This window comes from Falco cherrug, chromosome 5 (assembly GCF_023634085.1).
Source record: "Falco cherrug isolate bFalChe1 chromosome 5, bFalChe1.pri, whole genome shotgun sequence".
NCBI classification, from domain to species: Eukaryota; Metazoa; Chordata; class Aves; order Falconiformes; family Falconidae; genus Falco; species Falco cherrug.
The window spans coordinates 62,990,211-63,012,670 of NC_073701.1; the positions used below are offsets into that span (position 1 = coordinate 62,990,211).

Below are 22,460 nucleotides of genomic sequence, written 5' to 3' on the forward strand. Positions count from 1 at the left end.
AAAACCACAGCATCAGTCTGCCCATACCCTGTCCACATCTGTCTCCTCCACCCGAACTCCCTGGACCACAGCAGTGGGAGAACAGTGAGACATGGCCTGGCACTGCTGAGGTCTACACTCAGCCTGCATTGCCTCACCGGCGATGAGGAATTTGATGGGACCCCGGGTGAGGTCTGCCCATGCTGCAAAACTGCTTCAGGCTTTGGCAGATGACAGGCTGTGCTCCAGGGGTACCTGGGCCAGAGAAGCAGGGGTACACCATGGCCAGGGCCAGAGGGTCATTGCCTGAGCTCTCTGCAAGGTCTTTGGCAAGCTCTGAGTTTCAGAGAGGCTCTGGCGTGGGCTGGTGAGATTGCTGGAGGCCACGACTGGGGCTAGTTGGCAGAAAGGAGGACCAAGAGCTGGCACAGGCGATACCATGCTTGGCTGGCTGCGTAATCAGAGGGGCCTGCTTGTCTTTACTCCTTCCCTTCAGGAGAGGCAAAATTCATCAAACCATATGGAGAGAACCATGAAAAAGCCTAATCTGTCAGCAAGGAGGACTTGTGGGATTGGGTAGGAGGCTGTTACACATTGACTACTGTGTATATTTGCCTTTGGGGTGCAGGCAGAGTGGCGTCGAGCTGCTTTCCCTCAGGAAAGAGGGGCTCACAACAAATAAGCACAAGAGGTGAGGGGTGATGAATCTCTCTCTCACATACGTATACGCACACACAAACACTTTCATTATACCCACAGCCAATTTCAATCCCTATATTCATTAACCTCAGCCAGCTGACCACAAAATAGCACCTGACCCCTACAGAGGTTTTAGCATGGATGCTCCCATGTGTAGATACATACAGAGAGACACAGAGCTAATGTTTCAATCAGCCACCTTTGATCTTGTCTTCCTTTCATTTCCTTCAACTATTTTTCCCCCCCTTAATCCTTTTTAAAGCTTCAACAGCTCGTTCAGTGTCAACATCTTTGGATACCAACATATCAGGGAAGGCAGCTCCCATTCTGCTCCCTCCTCTGTAGCACCTAGAAGGAGTTGCTATTTATGGCAAAAGGCCCCAGCATAGATCCCGCAGTGAGCGGTCTTACTTATTTCCAGCTCATTTGCCAATTAACTGCTTCCAGATGCAGTACAAAATACTTTTCTTGGGGTTTTTTTGTTTGGTTGGTTGTTTTTTTGTTTTTTTTTTTTAATTCTCCATAATAACCCGGGGATAGACAATATTAAATGTTCAAGCAAGTGAGTTAAAAATAATTATTCGTGGGATGGGTGGTAGTGGTTGGTTGTCTCAAGCTATTTACTAAGTAATTTATTTGCTGTATACAAAAAGAGTTAAGAGCTTTAATTTCCAGAATGAAAAAGTAATGACTTTTTAAGGGCCCTTGCATTACGTGGTTGTTTAAGCATGCCAACTTGTTTTGGATTAAAGTGCCAAATCCGGTTGGTTATTAATACATACATCCCACAGCGACACATGTTGCTTTATGTTGAGATCCTCTAGCTTTCAGGAAAGCTTTTTCAAGGGCTAGAACAGCTTTGGCAACATGAAGGAATGAGTTTGGGGTTTTCTGTTTAGGCTCCATTTTTGCTGTAGCCAGAAGGATGGGAAATGGTAAAGCCTGCTGTAGACTGTGGAGCCTGGGGTCCAGTGTTGATGTCCTGAATTGTTCTATAGAAAAACTACTTCACCAGCCTTCCACAGCTGAGAAATATATTACAGACTTATCAACCTTTCTGTCTCTAAACTATCTCAGCTCCCAAGCACAGGGGTCCTACTGCAGTGGGATCTCCAAGAGACATCCCAACTCAGGGTGTCCTCACACACCTTCATATACCTAGTTCTTCAAACCAAGGCCCAGCTGCATGACCACCAACTCAGCCACTGCCTCACTGCATCTCTTCACCTACTCAAAACCTGACCCCAGGCTCTTTTCCCCATTCACTTTCTTGCTGCCTGTCATAACTTCTTAAAGCTGAACCCCAAATCTCTGTAAGCAGGCTTTTTTCAGGGATAAAAAAGAGGTTTTAGGTAAAGATAGAGTGAGACTTCACTTTGACCACAATAAAAATATAACATGGTATGGTACCACATCTAGGCACTAGCAATCTATTTTTGATGTACTGTTAAGAGAGGAAAAGACAGGACTGGACAAGAATAATCTGACTGTGGCTAGGAGGTGTCTCAGGCTTCCTAATCATTAGATGGTGTGTGGACTCTCTTCTTTTTTACAGGACTATCCTGTGATACAGAAGGAAGGATTCACTAGCCTGCTAGATGCAAGTTCTTTTTTTTTTTTTTTTTTTTATTGTTTCTGCTGTTTGAAGCAGCTTTTCCCTGTCTCAGTACTGACTTCTTGATGTTAAAGTGTATTTGGAGGAGGGGGAGGAGCTGGAGGGATGAGAGCAGAGAGGTAGCAAAGGGGGTGTGACCAATTCAGGGAGGTCTGACAGCAGATAGTGAGGGAAAGGTATAAATTTCCTTTCTTCTTGTGCAGGTTCCTGGTTATAGGCAGGAACGAGTGGAGAAAGGCTTGAAGCTCTTTGCCCAGCTCATCAACAACAAGGTTTTCCTGCTGTCCTTCATCCGCACGCTGGAGTCCCAGCGCAGCTTCTCCATGCGGGACCGTGGTAATGTGGCCTCACTGATCATGACAGTGCTGCAAAGTAAGCTGGAGTATGCTACTGATGTCCTCAAACAGCTCTTGGCTGACCTCATAGACAAAAATCTGGAGAGCAAGAACCACCCCAAGCTGCTGCTCCGGAGGTAAGGGTGCCTGGGGCTGGAGTGAGCTGGCCTGGGCAGCCTGAGCCCCACTAACATAAGCATGCTGGTCATCTGGAGGAAAGGGGCAAATCTGCTTGATTTTTGTTTGTGCAGCAGGGTGTGAAATCAGGATGGTACACAGCCACAGCTCAGGGGACCCTATATGCCATGAAGCTGTTTGTAAAGAGGGTTAAATAAGGCAGACAGGGTTGAATGAGGATTGAATCGCTCTCCCTTTCTAGTTCCCAGCTCCTTTCAGACTTCCTGACAGAGCATGCCTCCTCTTCAAGGACTCTCCTCTTCCTCGCTTTTGAGCGAGTGTGTCTATAGATCTTGCTCCATCTCCTCCCTAACAAAAATGTAGTCAATGATTAAAAGCTACAGAACAAAACTACCTCTGGATTTTAATATGGATCTTCCATAAAGCTTTGTAAGGGCAGGAAGAGCCCATGCTTCTCCGTCCTTATTTTGGTCTCCTTGTGTGCTTGAGATGCTTGTTTATGCTTATGTTTCCTTTTGACCTGAAAACTCCAGTTGCAGTTGTAGGACCTGTACCACATGGAAGAGGCTGTATTATGTCCCTGGTGAATAGGTCAGTCAGTTGCTGATGTCTCCTGCCTGGGATGTGGACTGCCCTGCTTTGTTTCTTGTTCATGAGTGAGCTATGGACACCTGGAGAGTTTTTTGCAGCTGCATTGCCTGTCTTTCCCTAAGCAATGGTGCTGGGAGCTTGTTGAAGACAGTAGAAGAGCTGAGCAGGACAACAGAACAGGTTTCATACAGGGCACAAATTTGGATTAGTGCTTCTTGGCCAGGTCTAAGGTCTACACTCCACAGTTCCATGGGAACCCTCGGTATAGAAATCTGCTGCTCTGTCATTAGTGTGCTTTCCCTGCCTAGGGAAATGCTGCCTCTTCTCCCTTTAGGATCACATTAATCTCCTTTTCAGAGTCTGAACCATCCCTTCTGATTCAAGGACCCTGAGTGAAATCAGTGGAGACTTCTGGAGATGAATGGCCTTTGCCACTGCTGAAAGGCAACTTTGAGGAGTCCTCAGCTGATTACAATAGATGGCTTGGACAGGGAAGAGATCTGTGGTGCCTGCAGGGAGCTTTTCGTCTGCCCACTATGGAGCAGAAGGCACTCCCTAGCATTCAAGGCAGCAATGCCAGGGGCAGAGGTTGGACTTTGCTTTGGTGTCAGTTGACTCCCCGATGTGATTCAAGCCCTACAGCCTGGCTGGTGACCTCCCTTCCGCTGTCCCCAGGCTTCTTCTCTGTGCTTCTCCTCTGATGCTGAATGGCACTGCCTTCCTCCAACTGTCTCCTCCCTTCATTTTCTCCTTCTTCTTCCCCTTTCTCCATCTCTTTAATCTTCCCTGCTTTTCCATTTCTGTCTTGGCCTGAGCATCCCAACTTTCCTCTTTTTCCTTCTTCCAGCTCTTTTCTAATTCTAGTCCTCTTTTTTGGAAATGAAATGTGGCCCTTGGAAAGAGAGCCTGTGAACAAAGAAGGCACTTCCACTGTTCCAAGCTCTGAAAACACAAGGAGACGTTAGAGACATCTCTGACTTTTTGCTGATTTTTTGGGTTTTTTTAACTCTCTGAGTTTATGCTCCGAGATGGAGGTCCTGCACTGAGCAGCATCAGGACAGTGTCCTGATGAACATGTGAATAGCTCAATGCCTTGGGTCAGATGTTGGTGTGAGGTCCTCACACAATTATTTGAAGCAGGTGGAGTCAACTTGATGCTTCCCCTCTCCCTCCCTGTGAGTCTGCGGAAGGAAGGGAATCTTCAAACACCTTTCTGCAATGTTGGTTTTGGGGGTATTTGGCAGGAGGAAGGAGCTGGCTGGAATGATCTTCCCACCTCACCTGCGTCCAGTGTTTGTCCCACAAGACATCTGCAGCCTCAAAGCGATCAAGGTTGTCAGGGCAGAGAGCAGCACCACAATGGCATTTCAGTTCTTTTTTCTCATGGTAATGCTGTTTGCACTATGCCATGGGTTCCAGGTGTCACACCAGGGAGCGTCAGAAAGAGCACTCTTCTGGCTGATATTCCCTGAGAGAAGCTCAGACCAAGATAAGCATGAGTATTGCTGGAACTGATATCGCAGCATGACCCATGGAGGACAGCAGCTAGGTGACACTGACCGAGGGAAATATAGGGCAAACAGGCTGGTTTGGACGGAGGCAGTCTCTAGGCAGAGACAGAATGATGACCACTGCAAGCAAAGGAAACACAGCATTAATCTGGTAGCAAACTGGGACCATATCACCTTTCTCTGGTTGCAAGCAAGAAAAGAGGAGTGACAGAAAACCCCTGGTATCATTCCTCCCCGCACCATCCCCACTATTTAAGTGAGGATTTGCCCACAAGAACAGAAGAATCTCTGTGGAAACCAGGCTGAAGATGAACTGCATTTAGCTAGGGAAGGGACTGTCACTTGCTTTGTGTTGGTGTAACAGGGCACTGCTTTCAGGCAAGGTTGTTGGTTGGTTCCACACATATAGCTCCAGCAATGCAAACCCTTCCTCTTGGAAGTGTCACGCTCCAAAGGAAGCAAGATTAACTTTATGTTGAAGGGAACCTAAAAGGCAAGTTGCAGCCCTAAGCAAGAACCCCTGCATGGCTTTGGTGATAGCCAGAAGGAAGACTGACTGTAATTCATCCAGGCAGGGAGTCTTGCTTTCTTCTTGATCAACACCAGTGCATGTACCGGCACCAACACAGGTTTATCCTGTGCTCCTGGTGCCCACAACACGTTTACAGGTCTCAGTCAGTCCTTCTGTAGGAGAAGCTCACCCTGAAGACTCGAGATGGACTTTTGTTTGATTGAGAACAGAGTGTTCAAGGGCAAGAGGATGGGTTCTGTGAATGCACCACATTGACACATTGAAGACTATAATCACTCCCAAATGCCAGGGAGATGGTCAGAGCCAGATAACTATTCTCTGGTGATTTAGATCTGTCTGCCTTCAGTAATTATATAGCCTGCTTGTCATACAGCCTAACTCTCAGCTCCTCATATCTGACGGTTTTATCCTCCCTGAGCTCCTCTGAGAAGGTTCCATCAAACGTTGTCATCTCGCTTTTACTGATGGAGAAACTGGGAAACAGACATACGGGGACTTCCCTAGTCACAGGGATATCAACAGGGCAGTAAGGATTTGCCTGCAGGTTTCCTACATGCAAAGCGAAAGCAGAGAACCTAGGATGCGCTTAATCCTGATGGTGTCATGACAGACTTTCCACAGGGCTCCAAGATCTGGGCAGTAAGATGGACAAAGCAAATCTTTGACTAGCCCTTTGATATGACCAGCATGACTAATTAATTTCCAATTTATTTTTTCTCCTTGGCTGATTTTAGGACAGAGTCTGTGGCTGAGAAGATGCTCACCAACTGGTTCACCTTCCTTCTGTACAAGTTCCTCAAGGTAAGAGGAGCAGCATGCCTGGATGAACAGCTGCTTTAATACATTTCTTGTTGGTGAGGTTTAGTTGGGGCAAAAACTTCACGGGTATAAAGGAAAAGGATTTTTTTTCTCTGAAGGAGGCTCACTGCCTGATGGGAGAGGGACTGCTTCCTGATCCAGGGAGAACAAAGAAGGACACTTTGTTAGAGAGGCAGCCTGTCAGTCTTACTCCTGTACAGAGGTGAAATCTGAGGGTCAGTGCTGAAATGTGAATGATTTCAGAGCCTGTTGGAGACCTACATTGAAAATGCTCTCCTTTTATTAGCAGGCTCAGATCTCCATTACGTGGTGACCCATATTTTCAATGCACAGTGGCTGGAGATCTCCTCCCACCCAGTTCAGAACTGCTGAGTTCTGAAGAACAGAACAGAGACAGTGACTAGAACTGCAGAACAGTGCTGAGGCCCAGTGCCTCCATCATACCCAGTGTCTCCTTCATACTTACCTGCTTTACACACACTGTAACCATAACCCTGCTTGGTTTAATTTAGGCCTGAGCCCAAGCATTTCTTGGCATTAGGCTGTCTCAAGCCTGCCCTGGGCAAGGCCATGCGCGATCTAAGTACAGAGGGCTGGACACAACACCCCATGTCAACCTGACTGCTGCATCCAGAGCCCAGTATGGGCTGAGGCTGCTGCTGCTTTATATGCCAGTGGGAGGGGGAGGTAGCACTGGCTTTGCAGGACACCATCAGCAAAAGAGTGAAAGGACTTGAGACACCCCTTGAAGCCCTTTCGTTCTTCCTGGGGGGTCTCCTTGTGGTGGTGTGTAGTGAAAAACAGAGTCTTCCAGCCTTTGAGACCTGCCGCTGAATGCTGGGTGATGGCAGTTTCCCCATGGGGATACACACTGAACTCAAGCATGCTGATTGTGCAGGCACCAGACTTGGAGCCAGCCTTTTTGGCAAGAGCTGGGCTCTGCATCTCCCTCATTCCCAGTGCTGTTGCTAGATATCCTTGGACCTTACAGCCCCATTTGGACAGCGTGGCCATCCTCTGCCTGGCAATTCAAGGCTTTATAAATCAGTCCCATTCCCCTGAGCCTTTCCCAGGTGCAACCAGTCCAAGGATGAACACATGGGAAAGTTCTGAAGGTCCCTGGAAGGTAATTTCTGTGACTTCAGTATCAGATTCCTGCTTTCAGCTGAAAGGAAAGGATATAAGGAGGTGACTCCCTAAAGAACTGCTTTTATAATAGGCTTTTTTCACCCTACTCAGCTACTTGTCTTCTTGCCTTAGCCTGAACAGAGGCCTGATAAGGGCAAGAGACAGGCACACAGAAGCAATATGCTGCTGGCAGATAAGCTAATTAAGTGGGAGACAGGTGTAGGAACTGAGAAAGGGGCCACTTTGCTTCAGATTATTAACTTGTTTTTGCTGGGATCTACACCAGAGGAAAATGACCTCGCTCGTTGAGTTTGGACACACTGAAAGAGAGGGCAAGGTGGGGAGGAGGGGAGGAAGGATGGAGGGATGAAGGGGAAGGGAGCCAATAGAAGAAGCCTGAGGAAGAGTGCATGACAGCAAATGTGCAGAGGGAGTGCAGCAAGGGAGGAGAGGCTAGGAAAAGTGTGGGAAGATGAGTGCAGGGAGTACGAATGATGGGAATGAGAAATTAGGGAGAAGTGTGCTTTGCTGGCCCTGCCTGTGGGCTGCTTGTTGCTCTTCTGTGCTGGGCTCCACACATCTGACATCACTGATGCAACCATACAGATCCAGGGGCTCACCTCCCCTGGATCATGGAGGTGCTTCTGCTTGAGCAGCCCTATTTGCCTCCAGAATGAGAGGGATCAGGGAGACTGCTGACTCTGACCAGACACCCAGGATGGGGCATCAGCAGCCCATCTCCCTTTCAGAGCTGTCTTCCTCTGGGACCCATCCCACCACCTGCTCCAGTGCAAAGCTCTGGCCTGGTGGCCATCACTTGAACAGCTCCTACAAGGCTCTGCTAGCCCCAGCATTGCCAGGGAGCACCGGCACCTCTGTCCCATGAGAGGACATTCAAGAGGGCTGGTTGTGCTCTGTGGAAGTGGAGAGTCACCTCTCTTCCTAGGATGTATGGAATAAACTGATTCCCACTGATGCATTTGTCTTGAGTGGTTGGGGATGGCAAATCGTGGCAGTTATTGAGATGCTGTGTAGGTTGGGTTCTCACCTCTGCTCCTCCTGTTTCACCTCATGGTTGTCTGTCACCCCTGCAGGAGTGTGCTGGCGAACCTCTCTTCTCCCTTTTCTGTGCCATCAAGCAGCAGATGGAAAAGGGTCCCATCGACTCGATCACTGGGGAGGCCCGGTACTCACTGAGTGAGGACAAGCTTATCCGACAGCAGATTGATTACAAGACACTGGTGAGTGCTCTGAGGACACCTTCCTATGGACTTGTCCAGCCTCTTCTAGAAAAAGTGGATTTAGAGAAAAGAAGCCAGTGATGGGCATGGTGACCCTCTGGGACAATTCTTTCTTGCAACCTAGCAGGGTAACCCCTGATGCATCCCCTAACACAGCAAGGTTGATAGCTGCAGCATCTGCTTGCAAAGCAGATCTGCAGAGACAGCTGCTTCCAAGTTAATTCCATTGTGCCCAGAGCATCTTCAGCTCCCCAAAGGCCTTGCCTGTTCTCTGAAAGCATCTGCACTTATAGCTGGGTAGGCTGACAGTGCCAGTCCTTTACCATTCCTTGGATTAGCTGAGGTCCAGGAGCACTGGAAGACAGGCATGAACCTTGTATCATGAATAGGCCTGTGAACATGGAGACAATAGATATGGGCAATTTACTCTGTTCTGTTAGACAAAATGCTTCCCAGTATCTAACCCTTTTCCCTGGAGTGACATCCACCCTTCCAACATCCCTCTGAGTTGTAAGTCAAATGTAATAGTCTTCCTACATTAGGAAGGTGGGGTTGTCACTGCAAGTTGTCACCCCCTGGCAGGGGCATGATGCCCACGGTGGGGTTTCTTCCTCCTCACTCTTGGCCCCCAACCACCCGCTCCCTTCTCCCCGGTGCCCAGCACCAGGGCAGAGCTGCCCAGCGCCCAGCCCTGGCACACCAAGGGCTGGTGTTTGCTGGGCAGCGCCTGCCCGGGGTGGCAGCCCTTGGCCGTGCCGGGTGTCCCCAGCACGGAGTTCAGGCAGGTGGGCACCAGCCCCTTGGCCGCGGGACACGTGTGATCCCAGGGACACCCAGCTCAGGGCACGGCCAGCCCAGAGATGTCTGAGACCTTGTGGGCATCAGTCAGTGCAAAGCCTATGCCCTTATGCAAGTGACAGTAAAAATAGTTTTTATGAGGCTACATTGCAAGGAACTGCTCTAGAATAATACCAGGGGAAAAAAAAATAATCTGTTTCTCCAATGAAGATTTCAGCATCAAGGAATGTATTAGAGGTACACAGTGAAGGGACCTATTATATGTTCTCTAGAGCTAATGCAGCTATTCCTCTTGAGCAAGCACAAGTCAAAGAAAAATGAACTTGATTTAAAGATTTCAAGGGAAAGAAAATTAATCCCTGTCACTGAGTCATTTGCTTCAAAATGTAATTGTCTGCATAGTGAAAGACATAGGATCATAGAATCATGGAATGGTTTGCATTGGAAAAGACCTTAAAGACCACCTAGCTCCCACCCCCGCTGCCATGGGCAGGGACACCTTCCACTAGACCAGGTTGCTCCAAGCCCCGTCCAACCTGGCTTTGGACACTGCCAGGGATGGGGCAGCCACAGCTGCTCTGGGTAACGTGTTCCAGCAATGCAATTTCAAATATGCAGCTTTAGCTTCTACTCTGAAATTACATCATTTCCCCACCTAATTAAAGAACATCAATTAAGGAGCATTAGAGATCTCTTCTTAATGTAAGTGTTTGTGGGCCTTCACATTTTCCTGGATACACTAAATCCACCGAGCTTCTAAGTCTCTGCAGGAAGAAGAACACTAAGTCTTCAAAGATCCTTGTAATTTCTTTATTTCTCATATTCTTGTTCTCAGAAATGGTGCTGAGATGCTCTGAACTTGTCAGATTATTTTATTTGTGCCTTCAATTGAGGGATGTACATCTCACTTAACTTTAGCTAGCTTTGAGAGCTGTGTCCAGTTGATGTTAGTTCCTTGACCTGTCTTAGATCTTAGCTCAGGTGGGCTAACGCTAGAAATGCCTGCTTTTCTTCGATAACTACAGACAGTCTAGAGCTGAGCTTTGATTGAATCCAAGTCTGATGGGAGGCTAGACTTTATTCTTAAATAAGACTACGATTTTGTTTTGTGCATTAAAAACGTGACTTTTATTAAATCAGCAGCGTAGTTCTTTTCTATTACGTGTGGTTGTCTAGTAATTCAAAGGCCTGATCTCACATGGAGAGAATGAGCAAAAAGAAGAAAAATGCAGACACAGTGATCACTTTCACCAAAGGAAATCCCTCCGATCCTTTTAGGCTTGATATAAAGCAGCCAGCAAAGGGTAGTAATTATACATCAGCCTGAACAAAGCTGTCCTCCATTCGCTTTGTGTCGTTTGATGTTAATCAGCTCTCCCTCTTACATCTCAAGAGCAGACAAATATACCCTGATAGGAATCTCAGCAGATTTACAGAGATCAGCTTTGGTGAAGGAGATTAAGAAGAAGCAGACTATGAATAGGATTGTTCTTTCTTTCTGTTTCTCTTTATTTCTGTTTCATTTTGTCTTTCTACCTTCCTTAAGCAGTCCGTCATATTTTATTAAAAATATATAGCGATGGAATAAAGAAAGAACTGGTTCAGTATTTGTAATACAGGAATTCCCTCAATGTCTCCTGCTTTCTACCAAACACACCTGGTCACCACTGTGAGTTTGCAGTGTGTGTGTCTAGAATTCATTGGGTTGGTCACGTTTCATGAGTGCTAGATGACTTCCTGACTGAGTTAAATAACAATTCCAGCAGCGGAATGCATTGAAACAGGCTCTTTATTGTCATTATTCCAGAAAGATAAGGCTGGGGGTTCTTTTGAAAGGCATTTATTCTTTAGGCTTCATTAATCAAGACCAACTATTTTAAAACATGGTTTCAAATATAGTTTGAGTGAAAAGCACATCCAGAGAAATTGACTCATCCAGCAAGAAAAAAAGAAGACGGAGCATATTCAGACATTTGGAATTATTGATTTTATAATACACACCTCATGAACTAAATTTAGATTGTTTTGATATGATTTGTCCAAACTAGATAGCTCAGATTTGCTGTCTGCCATGTCCTGCAGTTCTCCAAGGCAGCAGCCCTCAGTGTCCCAGGGTCTTTGCAGTCTGTAACAATGTCTGTATTTACAAGGGATTTTTCAGTCCAGGAGAAAGTAAGCTAGTTACAGATGTGATTTGCTAGAATAATTGTGTTGCAGCTAAACAGTAGGCCTTCTCCCAAGCTGTATACCTCAGAGAAACACCCTCTTGTGTTAATGTCTTCGCTAGCAGCCAGTGCTCATCATCTCTGGTCTGCAGTGTTATTAAAAACCCAGCTAGATTATTCCATCTATGAGAGACAGGAAGATCTCATCCCTGCTGACTGCCATCTGCCTTTGCCAGAATCCATGATTTTTTAACCATTCACTAAACAAGAGTTCAAATGCGAAAACCTCATTCCCTACTGCCACTGCTCTGCTGTCACTGGGAGATGAGAGACCATCCATCTCCTGCATCAGCTTCATTTCTGTTGATACAAATAATGCAGGGGAGCAAAGGCCTCGACGTGTGTCAGAAGCTGCCAAGAGTATTGGCTCATTAGTGCTTGGGGGTGGCAGGCAGGAGCTGCCCAGTACATCTTGAGCAGTGGCATGCTCTGTGTGGTCCCTGCACACCTCAGTGGCTCCAGTGCTGAGAGCCTCATTGGATCATCTCTCCTGACAACATATTCCAGATGGGTAAAGATACTTCCAGCTGACTTTAGTTAAGGCTTTTCAGGGAATTTTGGTAGCAAGGAGGAAGCCACTACTAAGGTATCAGAAAGCTCTCCTATGCTCGGCTTTTTTTCGGGTCCTTCTCTTTTTTTGCTGCCAAGCCTTGCTGTATGCCTGCCCCCTAGAACCTTCCTTAGCCCAATCTAGAAAGGAGAGAAAGATGCCTGTCCCTGTGACAGAAATTGTAGTGATGTCTTGGTCTCAAGGCAGACCACTCAATCACCTCAGAGAACTCAGAGCCAGGGTGACCATGTGAGTAATCACAAACTGTGCCTTTAATATTTAAATGCCAGTAATCTGTAGTGGAGATCAGGGCTTAGCTGTGCTAAGCATTGAATGTATGTATAGACTTAGAGACAGCTCATGGCTGGAAGGGCTGGCAATCGAAAAAAGCCCAAGGATATCAGAAAAGGTCAATAAACACAAATCCATTGAGATGACATGCCCCAAGGTCATAGAGAGTCAGTGGGAGAGCAGGGCTCACAGAGGAGAGCCTTGCTTGCTCCCAGTCCTTTTCACGTTGACCCCATAACTGGCACCGTCCTTATACCATACTGACACAGACCTCAATGCATGACAGAACAGTGGTGCCAAGTGTTGGTGTCCTCTCAGCAGCAAAACATTTGCATCTTCTTGAGTGACTCCCCCCATCCACCTTGCCAGCTGTGCCCCACAAGGCTCAAAGGCAGCCGTCGAGTGATGGAGTAACAGTGAATGCATTCATATCGGCATCACAAAACTTCTCTCAGAGTGACTAATCACGTAGGAATACAACACAGGCCATCTCAGGGATCTCTTCCCCACCAGTTAACATCAAAGATTGTGTTGACATAGCTTAGCAGCACTGCAGGAGCAATGGAATTGCATCTCTGTCTTACATTGGTTGTTATGAGAACAGCTCTGGGTGGAACACAGGGCAAAGCTTTCTCTTCCATTGAGGCTGAAGCATCTGAACTCTGCTAAATCGATGAAGCCAATGCTTAGATTTTCTTTTTCTCCTAGTCATCCCCTTCCAGGGACAATCTATAGAAGCCTGGGCTCACAACAGAGGAAAACTTTGGGAGGATTCCCTCAGAAGTGGTAGGAATCTCTCTCTTCATTGCGTAGAGCATGAGGAATGAGGAGAGGAACTTCAGTCTGTTGGAAGGGAAGGAGAGATTTTCAACCTGTGGTGTAAGGATGACTTCCATCGGGTCCGTGACAATCTCCAAAACCTAGCCATTTAGTGTGTGCAATACACGGATGTACCCTGCAAACCTGAAGTCTTTGTACAAAGTTCAGCTCTTCACAAGAGAACAGCTGGAAAACACCAACCGAGAGTGGATGTGAAACCTGGGACATGTATGTCAAAGACACTGTGTTCTGAGAAGGGTGCTGGTTTCTGTAAGCAATGCCTGAATTACCTAAAATGTTGTGAGGAGCCTCCTGACTGTCTTGAACACCCTGGGATTCAGGGATTTACAGCTACTACCAGCTGCTCCTATCGATGCTTGAAACCCCCAAGATCAAAGTTCTCTCTACACAGCCCTTTGAAATGTCGCCTCCCTTGCTCCTTGTTCTTCCAAATGAGATGGAAAAGAGGAAAATAAGGACTACTGTAGTCAGGCCATGAATGATCATGGCTCACTCAGGCAGATTTTTTTTCTGCCACCTTCCAAAGCTGGCACCCTGTGAAATTCAGGGACAACCAAGTTATAAGAGCAAATTACCATTGCCAGCTTCCAGCTGGGTGATGTACCACACTGCATGGTGGGTACTGGTGTGATGGACATTAGTCAGCACCTGCAGGAAACATTGGGTCTTCTGGACCAGGTGTTGGCCTGGTAGGGTCGCCCAGCTTATTTTAAAGACCACTAAGTGCCTTCATGTAGGGAACGGAACTGAACCTGAGGTGTTTGCATCAGATGTGAATCACACCACAGAGCTTGATCTGACTGGCATCAGCTCATTTCATCTCAGCTGAGCTCGGATCACTGAGAGAGACCTGCAGAGTGTCTTGGTCTCCAGAATCACGTGTGACCCCCCTAGCACTCTCAAAAAAGCTGTCGTAACCTGCCATCACTGCTTCATTTCCCTACAAGTGTGTAATCATTTAGGTTGGAAAAGACCTTTAAGATCATTGAGTCCAACCACAAACCTAACGCCATGGAGGCTCCCAGCAATCAGGTGTTTATTTTTTAGATATACCTGAGGAGTTTGCAGAGGAAGAGGTTTCTGCAGGCAAGGAACAGGCATAACCCCAGAGGGCTGCAGCTGGCTAGATCAGCTCAACACTGGATGAATTTCAACAGTGCTTTTTATGCATAGTTCTGTGATCCTTTGAGATGAAAGATGCCACAGAACTGTAAATCTGTGCTGTTATTATTATCTGAATTGATGCTTCTTCAATACTGCTGGAAGTGACATATAAATAATAGCATTATGATCTAATCAATATCTCATATTTACATCTCCCCTTTCATCCAGAAAGATCACAGAGCTCTTTGTAAGCAATGTCTTCACAAGTCCCTCTCAGTTGAGCATTACAGCACCAAAGGGAGCCTGGTGAGCCAATATGTAATTATGCTGATATGGTTTCACCCAGTTTCAAGCCACTTTGAGATCCCACTGCATCTTAGTAGGTTAAGACAGAAAGTGATGGAGAGTCCAGTACCCATTACGTGCCATGAAAGGGAATGTACTGTCAAGGTAGAATCGGTCATGAGGCACCAAAACTAACATGTCTGCACTTGTAGAAGTGGCGCAGAAACATTTAATGACTGAATATAGCCAGGAGCATCACTGAACACTCCTTCCAAGTGCAAAGGTGTGCTAAGTTTATAAAAGTTTATAGACTTCACACTCCTGTAACCAGAAGAGAGCAGAAAGCTCAACATAGACATGGACCAAAGTTAGCAGGCAGATTGCTGTTAAACACTGTGTGCATGTGTTTAAGGTATCCCCACTTCCTCACCATCCCATATGCTTTGCATTTACTTTTGGACAGAGTCTTTGGAGAAAATTATAATCTCCTTCTAAGAAACAAGGGGCCTCTCTAGTTGGGTCAATTTTCTTATTCTAAATGTGAAAGCAGAAGTGGTTGTTGTTTTGTGTTTCATTTTTTAAGAAGCCCTGCATTTCAAATTAATAACATCCTTCTGAGAAGGGGGTAGGTCAGTCCTGTGGCTGTGCAGAGGATGTACAAACTTAAGGCCAAGAGATTGAAGAGCACTTTTACCTGAATTGTCAAAGTGAGTTGGCAATACAAGGAGGCCACTACTGAATTACATCACCTCACCAGCTCTCTAGGGAGTGTGGAATGAGTCAGAGCCCAAGAAAAGCTTTGGAGAGCCCTTGGGATATCGGTTCAGCTCCAGCCAGGGTTAGGACTGGTTGCATTTTTAATGGTTTCTATGAAAACTGTGTCAATGACCATTGTCTGGTACCATTTGAGTCAAAGCCATTTTTACTGCAAGCACCAGAACCTGAGCTGGTATTCATGGTCTTTCTGTTATTAGGTATAGCGAAGATGTCCAGGGGATGAGGCTCAAATCTAAGGGACTGTTCCCACAAGTACAGCAGTTTCTTCTCACAGAGATAAGTGGCATGAGACACAGGTTCAGAAAAAAACTTCACATCAGCCCTAAGTCACCGTCTGCAACATCTGGGAGCCCACAGCACTTAGCTGAGAGCCAGATGCTGAGTTACCTTTAGTTCACTGCACACAGGCAGAGGTAAGGGGTTGAGAGCAACACAAGCGTGGGTACATGGCATCCTCCTGTGTGCAACCATATCTCTGTGCCCTCTTGTAGGAGAGAATACTCTCGGTACACATTTTTTCCCCTTATTGCACCCTAGATCCCTCTGGCTGTAGGACACAGAGACTTGCAGGAAGGGCAGGCACAGGGTACCCGTGCTGCTGTGAAATGTGTGGTGCTTCTCTCTCAGGTCCTGAGCTGTGTGAACCCCGACAACGTGAACAGCCCCGAGATCCCAGTGAAGATCCTGAACTGTGACACCATCACGCAGGTCAAGGAGAAGATCCTCGATGCCATCTTCAAGAACGTACCATGCTCTCACCGGCCCAAAGCTGCTGATATGGACTTGGGTATGTGAGTGCACAACAGGCCCTGACTGCCCCTGGGCAGGGGGGAGAGGGGTATGGGAGACAGCCACACTCAGTCCAGACACTGTTTGCTGGGGCAGGTGCCACCTCTCCAGACTGAGTGTGCCTTTGGTGCTTGTGCCAGGCAGAGCAGCAGCAATGGTGAGAGGGCAGAAGAGACTAATTAAATTGATGCATTATGCTCCTGGCTTGTGAAATCTTTGGCACTGAGGACTTACAAAGGCCAGTAGCCATCCTGCTTTTCTGCCCTCAGAATTCAACTTGGATAAGGGTATGGAAAAGGCATGGCTGGGGCTATCCTCGCTGCCCTGCCAAAGACCCCTGGAAAAAAACCCTGCCCAGGGTGGTGTTGTCAGCAATGTTCAGGCTGCAGAGATTTATTCCTAGCTCTTCTCTGAGTAGTGAGGGTTTGGATTACATATATCTTCTTGCTGAGATAGTCACAGCCCATGCAGTACTAATTACTCATTGTCCAGGCACAGGAAAGGGGATGAAGCATCCTCTGTTCAGTGGGCTGCATCTATCTCATCGCTGACTGCTTCCTTCTCCAGCCAGCACCCCATCACCAACAGCAGGGCTGGGAGCTGCTGCTCTGAGGTTTCCTTTCTGCAGAGGACTAGGAGGTCTTAAGGAAAGATTAGTCCTTCTGTTTATGAATTCATGCTTTTTTTTTTTTCTCAGTGGTTTGCTTCTTCATGCATTGCTCTGCTCGGAGGGTGGAAAGAGCAGCACCAACTTCACTTGCATTTCTAGGCAGTTGTGTTGTTGAGCTCTGGGGCACACAGGGAGCTGTACAGCCCAGTGCTGGGGTGCCTCTGAGGCCAAAATCCATTTCTGCCCAAGATCTGGAGCAACGATGCTGGAATGAGTGAGCCTTAATTGGGGCCCAGAGGCAGATGTGATATTGCACCTGGAAGTTACTACAAAAGAATGTAGAAAAATATGCCTGGGGCATTGCTGAGATGTCTGGGGAGGGTACTGGGGACTGCATTGTAGCTGTACCTGCCAGAATTTGCCCTCAGTGACCTTCAGTGAAAGATACTTGAGTGGAAAATGATGGAGTCTATAAAACCCAGCAAAGTAGAAGAGGAACCAAAAGGAGAAGGGATGAACTGATGCCAAGAAACAATTCACAGCAATAATGGAGGCAGGAATGAGAGGTCAGGGATTAAAGTTAAGTGTCTATATGTGTGTGCATATGTCTGGGGAAGGAGGGGATTCTTGACAGAAATTGCAGCAAGATTCCTGCTCGTGAAAGGCAGTTAGAATAATGAAACAAGCTGCCAAAACCTGCAGTGGTAAAGAAGAGATCATATAAATCATCAAGAAAGGACCAAAGATAATTCTGGAGCTGCTCTGAGTCAGCAGGGGAATGGTGAGTGCTAGTGTAAGCATGGGGGCACACAGGGCAGGGTGCCAGGGCACAGTAGACCGGAGGAGTGGGGTTTACAGCCAGATCTCCTGATCTGTCTGGCACTGGATGGTGGCCACAGAGTCCATCACGTTTGGATCTCAGACTGGGCGTGAGTGGAAAGTGGTTTCTTCTGCTGTAGGGATGAACTATGCATCCATAAGGGAGGCAGGAATTTCACCTGCATGTTGCAAATGCCAGGGATAAACCAGAGTCCACAGATTTTGTTATAGCTCTGAGAACTGACAGATACCGAAGTGTGTGTGTGCAGGGTCCCAGCTGGAGACTGACAATTTTGCATCCAGGATTCTTGCTGTTTTAAGAAATAGTGGCCCGCTGAGTAGTGCTGAGGACCAGCAAGTTCCAGAAAGTCTTTATGAGCATGTGCACCCCTCAGATGACAGACTTGTCCATATTGACAGGAGACTGCTTAATGAGCAGCTGTTTGCCCAATAGCGTTGATGATGCAGTTGGGGAAAAAATACCCAAAACAAAACACACACACCCCCTCATCTAGTAGAAGAGTGTTGCCAGCAGTGATATAGTTGCAGGATCCTTTAGCACAGCAGCTAACAAGGTGGGAGGAGCAGGGCTGGCATGGGTAAAGCAGGAAAAAGAGGTTATGCACGTCCAGCCACAGCTCCAGCCCAGCCTCTATGCAGGAAAAGATGTTTGTTGGCACCTGGCATCCCTCCGCGACAGTGAAGGCAGCAAGAGGAGAGCAGAAAGCACTGCTGGCCATTAGGAAGAAGCACAGAGCTCTCAGCCCCAGGCTGAATCCTCAGAACTGCAAAGGCAGCTGAATCAGCCCTGCCAGTCCATGCTAAACAGTAGGTCAGAGCAGATGACTGTAATATGGCCTTGAAATCAATGGTTTTCTAAACAACAACACCATTTTCTATTACCATTAAAATTTTCTGGGCTTTCTGTCTATGCTAAGGCCAGATTGCTCACACGGAAGAAAGCAAACAAGCTAATGAGTTGTTTTGAGTTGTTAAATGCAGGGTAGCTGCAGGCAGAGTGACTTGTATGTGTCGCAAATGTCATAATGTTTGGCAGTTACCCAGACAACTCATGGAGGGGGTTGTCAGCTGAAAGCACTTATTTTGGACACCCTGAGGTTACATTTTAGTCCAAAGCCCAAATTGCAGCCCCCTGAGTAAAGGCTTCTTTCTACAGTGGCTATTTTTGTTATTACTACTTTTTAAAGCCCTCACCATAAATAAAATACCCCACCTTTGGGAAAGCATTATGGTGTGAGGATCACAAACCAGGAATTTGGCTTCATGCTGAGGCATTCACTCTTCCCCGTGTTTCAGTTGCTTTTTGAAAGGGACGGCTGAGGTGATGGGAGCTGCTAGGCTGACTGTCTTCCACTCGGTGATGCTGCCTTAGGCTCCTGTGAGCCGTGTCAGGCCAGCTTTCACTGCCTCCGTGTGGTGCGGTGCTGGGATGCGAGGTTCAGCCTTTAGGAGGCATTTAAACTGGGTCTAACTCTAGTATATATACAGTGAGGCAGGCAGCTTCCATATACAGGATGAAATGTTCCACAGGCATCTTCCATCTATGTGTTCTGATACAAACATTTTTTCCCCCAGCCATGGCAGTCCTTTCTCCACCCCAGAAACAGAGCTGAGTTTCTCCTCTCTTCCTAGAGATCATCACATACTAGACGTTTACCCATTTTTGTTTCTTACCCACCTGGCTGTACTGGTGCCTGCAGCATACAGACAAAGTTTATTCCCCTGTTTCCATGCCAATCTGTCTCTCACGTGGAAATTGCTGGGAAGTGAAAAAATACTTAAAAGACTAAAGGCACCCCTCCCCAGCTCTTCAAGCTAATCCTCCACAAGCACAAGTGGTCATGAAATAGGGATCAAGCTTGGGTAAGCCACATGCTTTTGTTCCACACGCCATTGCTGTGCAAAGTCAGCCACAAACCATTTCACAGCCCTTCACGGGAGACTTTGGGTGTTTAGGAAAGGAGTAGGAAGCACAGTATATGGCATGAGCAGTTGGCTGAAATGGATTGTGTGCATTATGACGTAGAAATGCCTGTAAAGGATGCTGTAACTGATGATGACTAGCTCAAATGAAGGCACTTGGAGTGAGCTGGCACATATTCATCCACCTGGGTATTTCAATTACCCCTGAAAAATATTCTCTCTGTTACACTTTTCTCCTTTGTTCAATGGGCGTCTTGAGGGTGTAACGTTTTCTAACGTATTTGAGGTGCAGGAAGACATGTCCCCATCTCCCCACAGTCATTCCCTAGCCAGGCATTGCTACAGCTCAGAGAAGCAGCTTTTTATCAAAGGCTCCTGGAATTCCTTTTTCCGAGTCAAGTTGAATAGAAAGGTTGTTTCTTAAAAAAAAAAAAAAAAAGAAAAAAAAAGAAAAGAAAAAAAAAAAGAAAAAAGAAGTAATTCCTGCGTGCAATAAAAAGATACACTATCTGCTGAATGAAATATAAAAGCTTCACAGCAGCTGTCTCCTGAGTTTGCATTTACCGCTGCTCCTGATTGGAAGGCTTGATAAAGATAATGGGATTTTTTTACCTCCCTCCCCCTTTCTCTGGAAGGTGGAAGTGTAACAAATTGGATTGGAGTATGTCTCTCCTTTGTGCCAGCTCGCAGAGGAGTGCGCAGATCTGATGAGAGAGGGGACAGGGTGCTGCCAGCGAGGAAAAAGCTAACAGTTTTCACTTAGTGCTGTGAATACAGATGTCAGGGTCACCTTCTCCTCCTTTGCACCCTTCCTTCCCATTCCCTTGCTCCCAGCCATTGCCTTTCCTTGCAAGACCACTGAGCTGCCAGCTGGCACTCATGGAGAAGGGAAGTGTGGAGTGCTCCTGTGAAACTAGGAAGAGTTGGGGGACCATAGCTGGGGGACCTTTCCCTGTCTTTCCTCAGATGCATGATGTAGCAATTTGTATTTGGTCAGTGCAAATGGGCTGCAAAACTGAAGCTCTGCAGGGTGTTTTTCTCCTTGTCTTGCTCAGGAAAGTAGCTCTTGTGTGGAGTCAGACTAGTCCTTCCTCTTCCTCGCATGGCCCCTTTCTGCAGGAAGGCCAAGGGGAAGGCCTTGGCAATCCTCTGTCTCCCTGCAGGAGCACAAAGGGCTTGGGGGGACATCCTACCATGCCTCCAGCTCCCCTGGAGCAGAGGGAAAGCTTCTTCTGCTATGAGGAGCTTGTCCAGCCTTGAATACAAATAAAGCACAGGATGAGGAAAACTCATGGCAGAGCCAAGTGCAACACTGAGAACCTCTGCACCGCCTCCCTGAAACACTACATGAGTGTGTGTCTCTCCCCAAAGATGAGTGAGGAGAGAGGAGGATGACAGCAACATGCAGAGCCCTGAAGGATAGACATCAAAGAGACACCGTCCCCAAGGGACCATAAGGAAGGCACATAAGGGACACACTGTGACAGTAGAGTTGGCTTTGGCATTCTGTGGGGCACTTAGCAAGAGCACAATTTCCCAGCACAGCCCAAATTTCAACATTTTGTGCTCTTTGAGGCAATGTCTGAGACCAGTTACCTTCATGGAATCCAGTCCAGCTGGGAATGAACAGAAAGCATCATCCTTGGATATCACAAAGGTAATACAGGTGAGGATCTAAGGCACTGGAGTAAATGAAGGGCACTGCAGGATCAGTGCTTAGCCAACATGACCTTTGCTTACTCTCTGAGTATCTCCAGCCAAAGTAACACCCAGCAATAAACACAGCAGCTGACCTCTTTGTGCTAATTTAAATGAATAATAAAGGCAAGGGGAGCTTCCCCAATACATTTTAATTATGTGATAAGAATACTGCTGAAACCAAAAGAAATTTGCAACAGTCCTTGCATTTTTATATTAGGAGAAATAAGCAGGGGTGGCAGGTGATGTCTCCATATCCAAGAGTTCATTTTAATTAACTCCTGCAAATGAATAGACTTTCTGCTTTGACTCTGGCTAAACTCTGTGTGGCTAGGTCACTGTGACTGAGACACGACAACCAGAAAGATAGCTTTGGATGGTCCAGGTTGTCTGTGGTTAAAGCACAGCTTTCCCTATTGTCACCAGTGATACTACATTTCTTTCCTTTTGGCTGTGTTTATGTGTTCCTTGTCTATACACAAGTGTGTGAGTCCTCAGTGCTCCTCCACATGGAGCATCCTTCAAGATTTGAACAAAAGGTGGTACCCTGGGAAGTGACAGGGCGCTCCAGTGCTGCAGAAGGAAAGAAGCATTCATTATTTCAGGGTGGAGGCTGGAGAACTGGATGTGGTCAGAAACTGGAGCCCTTCTTCCCACAGGTATGCTGCTGAAGGCTGGTAGAGATTACATGCTCCGTGGAGCAGGGTCTTTGTTCCATCTCAGGCTCTCTTCTCCATTGTCCCTCTACTGTGCCTGAAGCCAAAGGCTTCCTGCTCTCCAGCACTTCTGGATTCCAGTAGCAAGAAGTGTTGTGTGAGCACTAATGGAGATGAACTGAGAGCTGAGCAAGACACTGCTTTGCCCAGGGGAGCCCTCTCTGTGCCCTAGCCTTGGATCTCTCATCTCCCTAAGCAACTGCTCTAGGTTCTGACCTCTGTGTGGCATCACTCTTTCAAGGAGTGGGTGTTCCCTGTGGAGAAGTGGTTTTGTGATCGCAATATCATTTTATCAAGGGTAGAGAAACCAGTCTGGATAATCTGTGACGTGACTTTGAACATTGCCATATGGCTATGATTTTTGCATACTTTCCTGAACCGTCTCTCTGAACTTTTAATGGTTTATCTGCCTTCTCTTTCCCTCTG

The 22,460-nt window shown here is 47.0% G+C and overlaps 1 protein-coding gene across 2 annotated transcripts in view; it reads left to right on the forward strand.

The window, feature by feature from the left end:
* PLXNA4 (plexin A4) overlaps positions 1-22,460 on the forward strand; it is a 455,375-nt gene that overhangs the window by 407,486 nt on the left and 25,429 nt on the right. For both annotated transcript variants that reach the window (XM_005436737.3, XM_027801749.2), the window contains exons 22-25: positions 2,497-2,765; positions 6,135-6,201; positions 8,442-8,588; positions 16,086-16,245. In XM_005436737.3, coding sequence (XP_005436794.1) covers positions 2,497-2,765; positions 6,135-6,201; positions 8,442-8,588; positions 16,086-16,245 — 643 coding nt within the window. The remainder of the gene's footprint in view (positions 1-2,496; positions 2,766-6,134; positions 6,202-8,441; positions 8,589-16,085; positions 16,246-22,460) is intronic.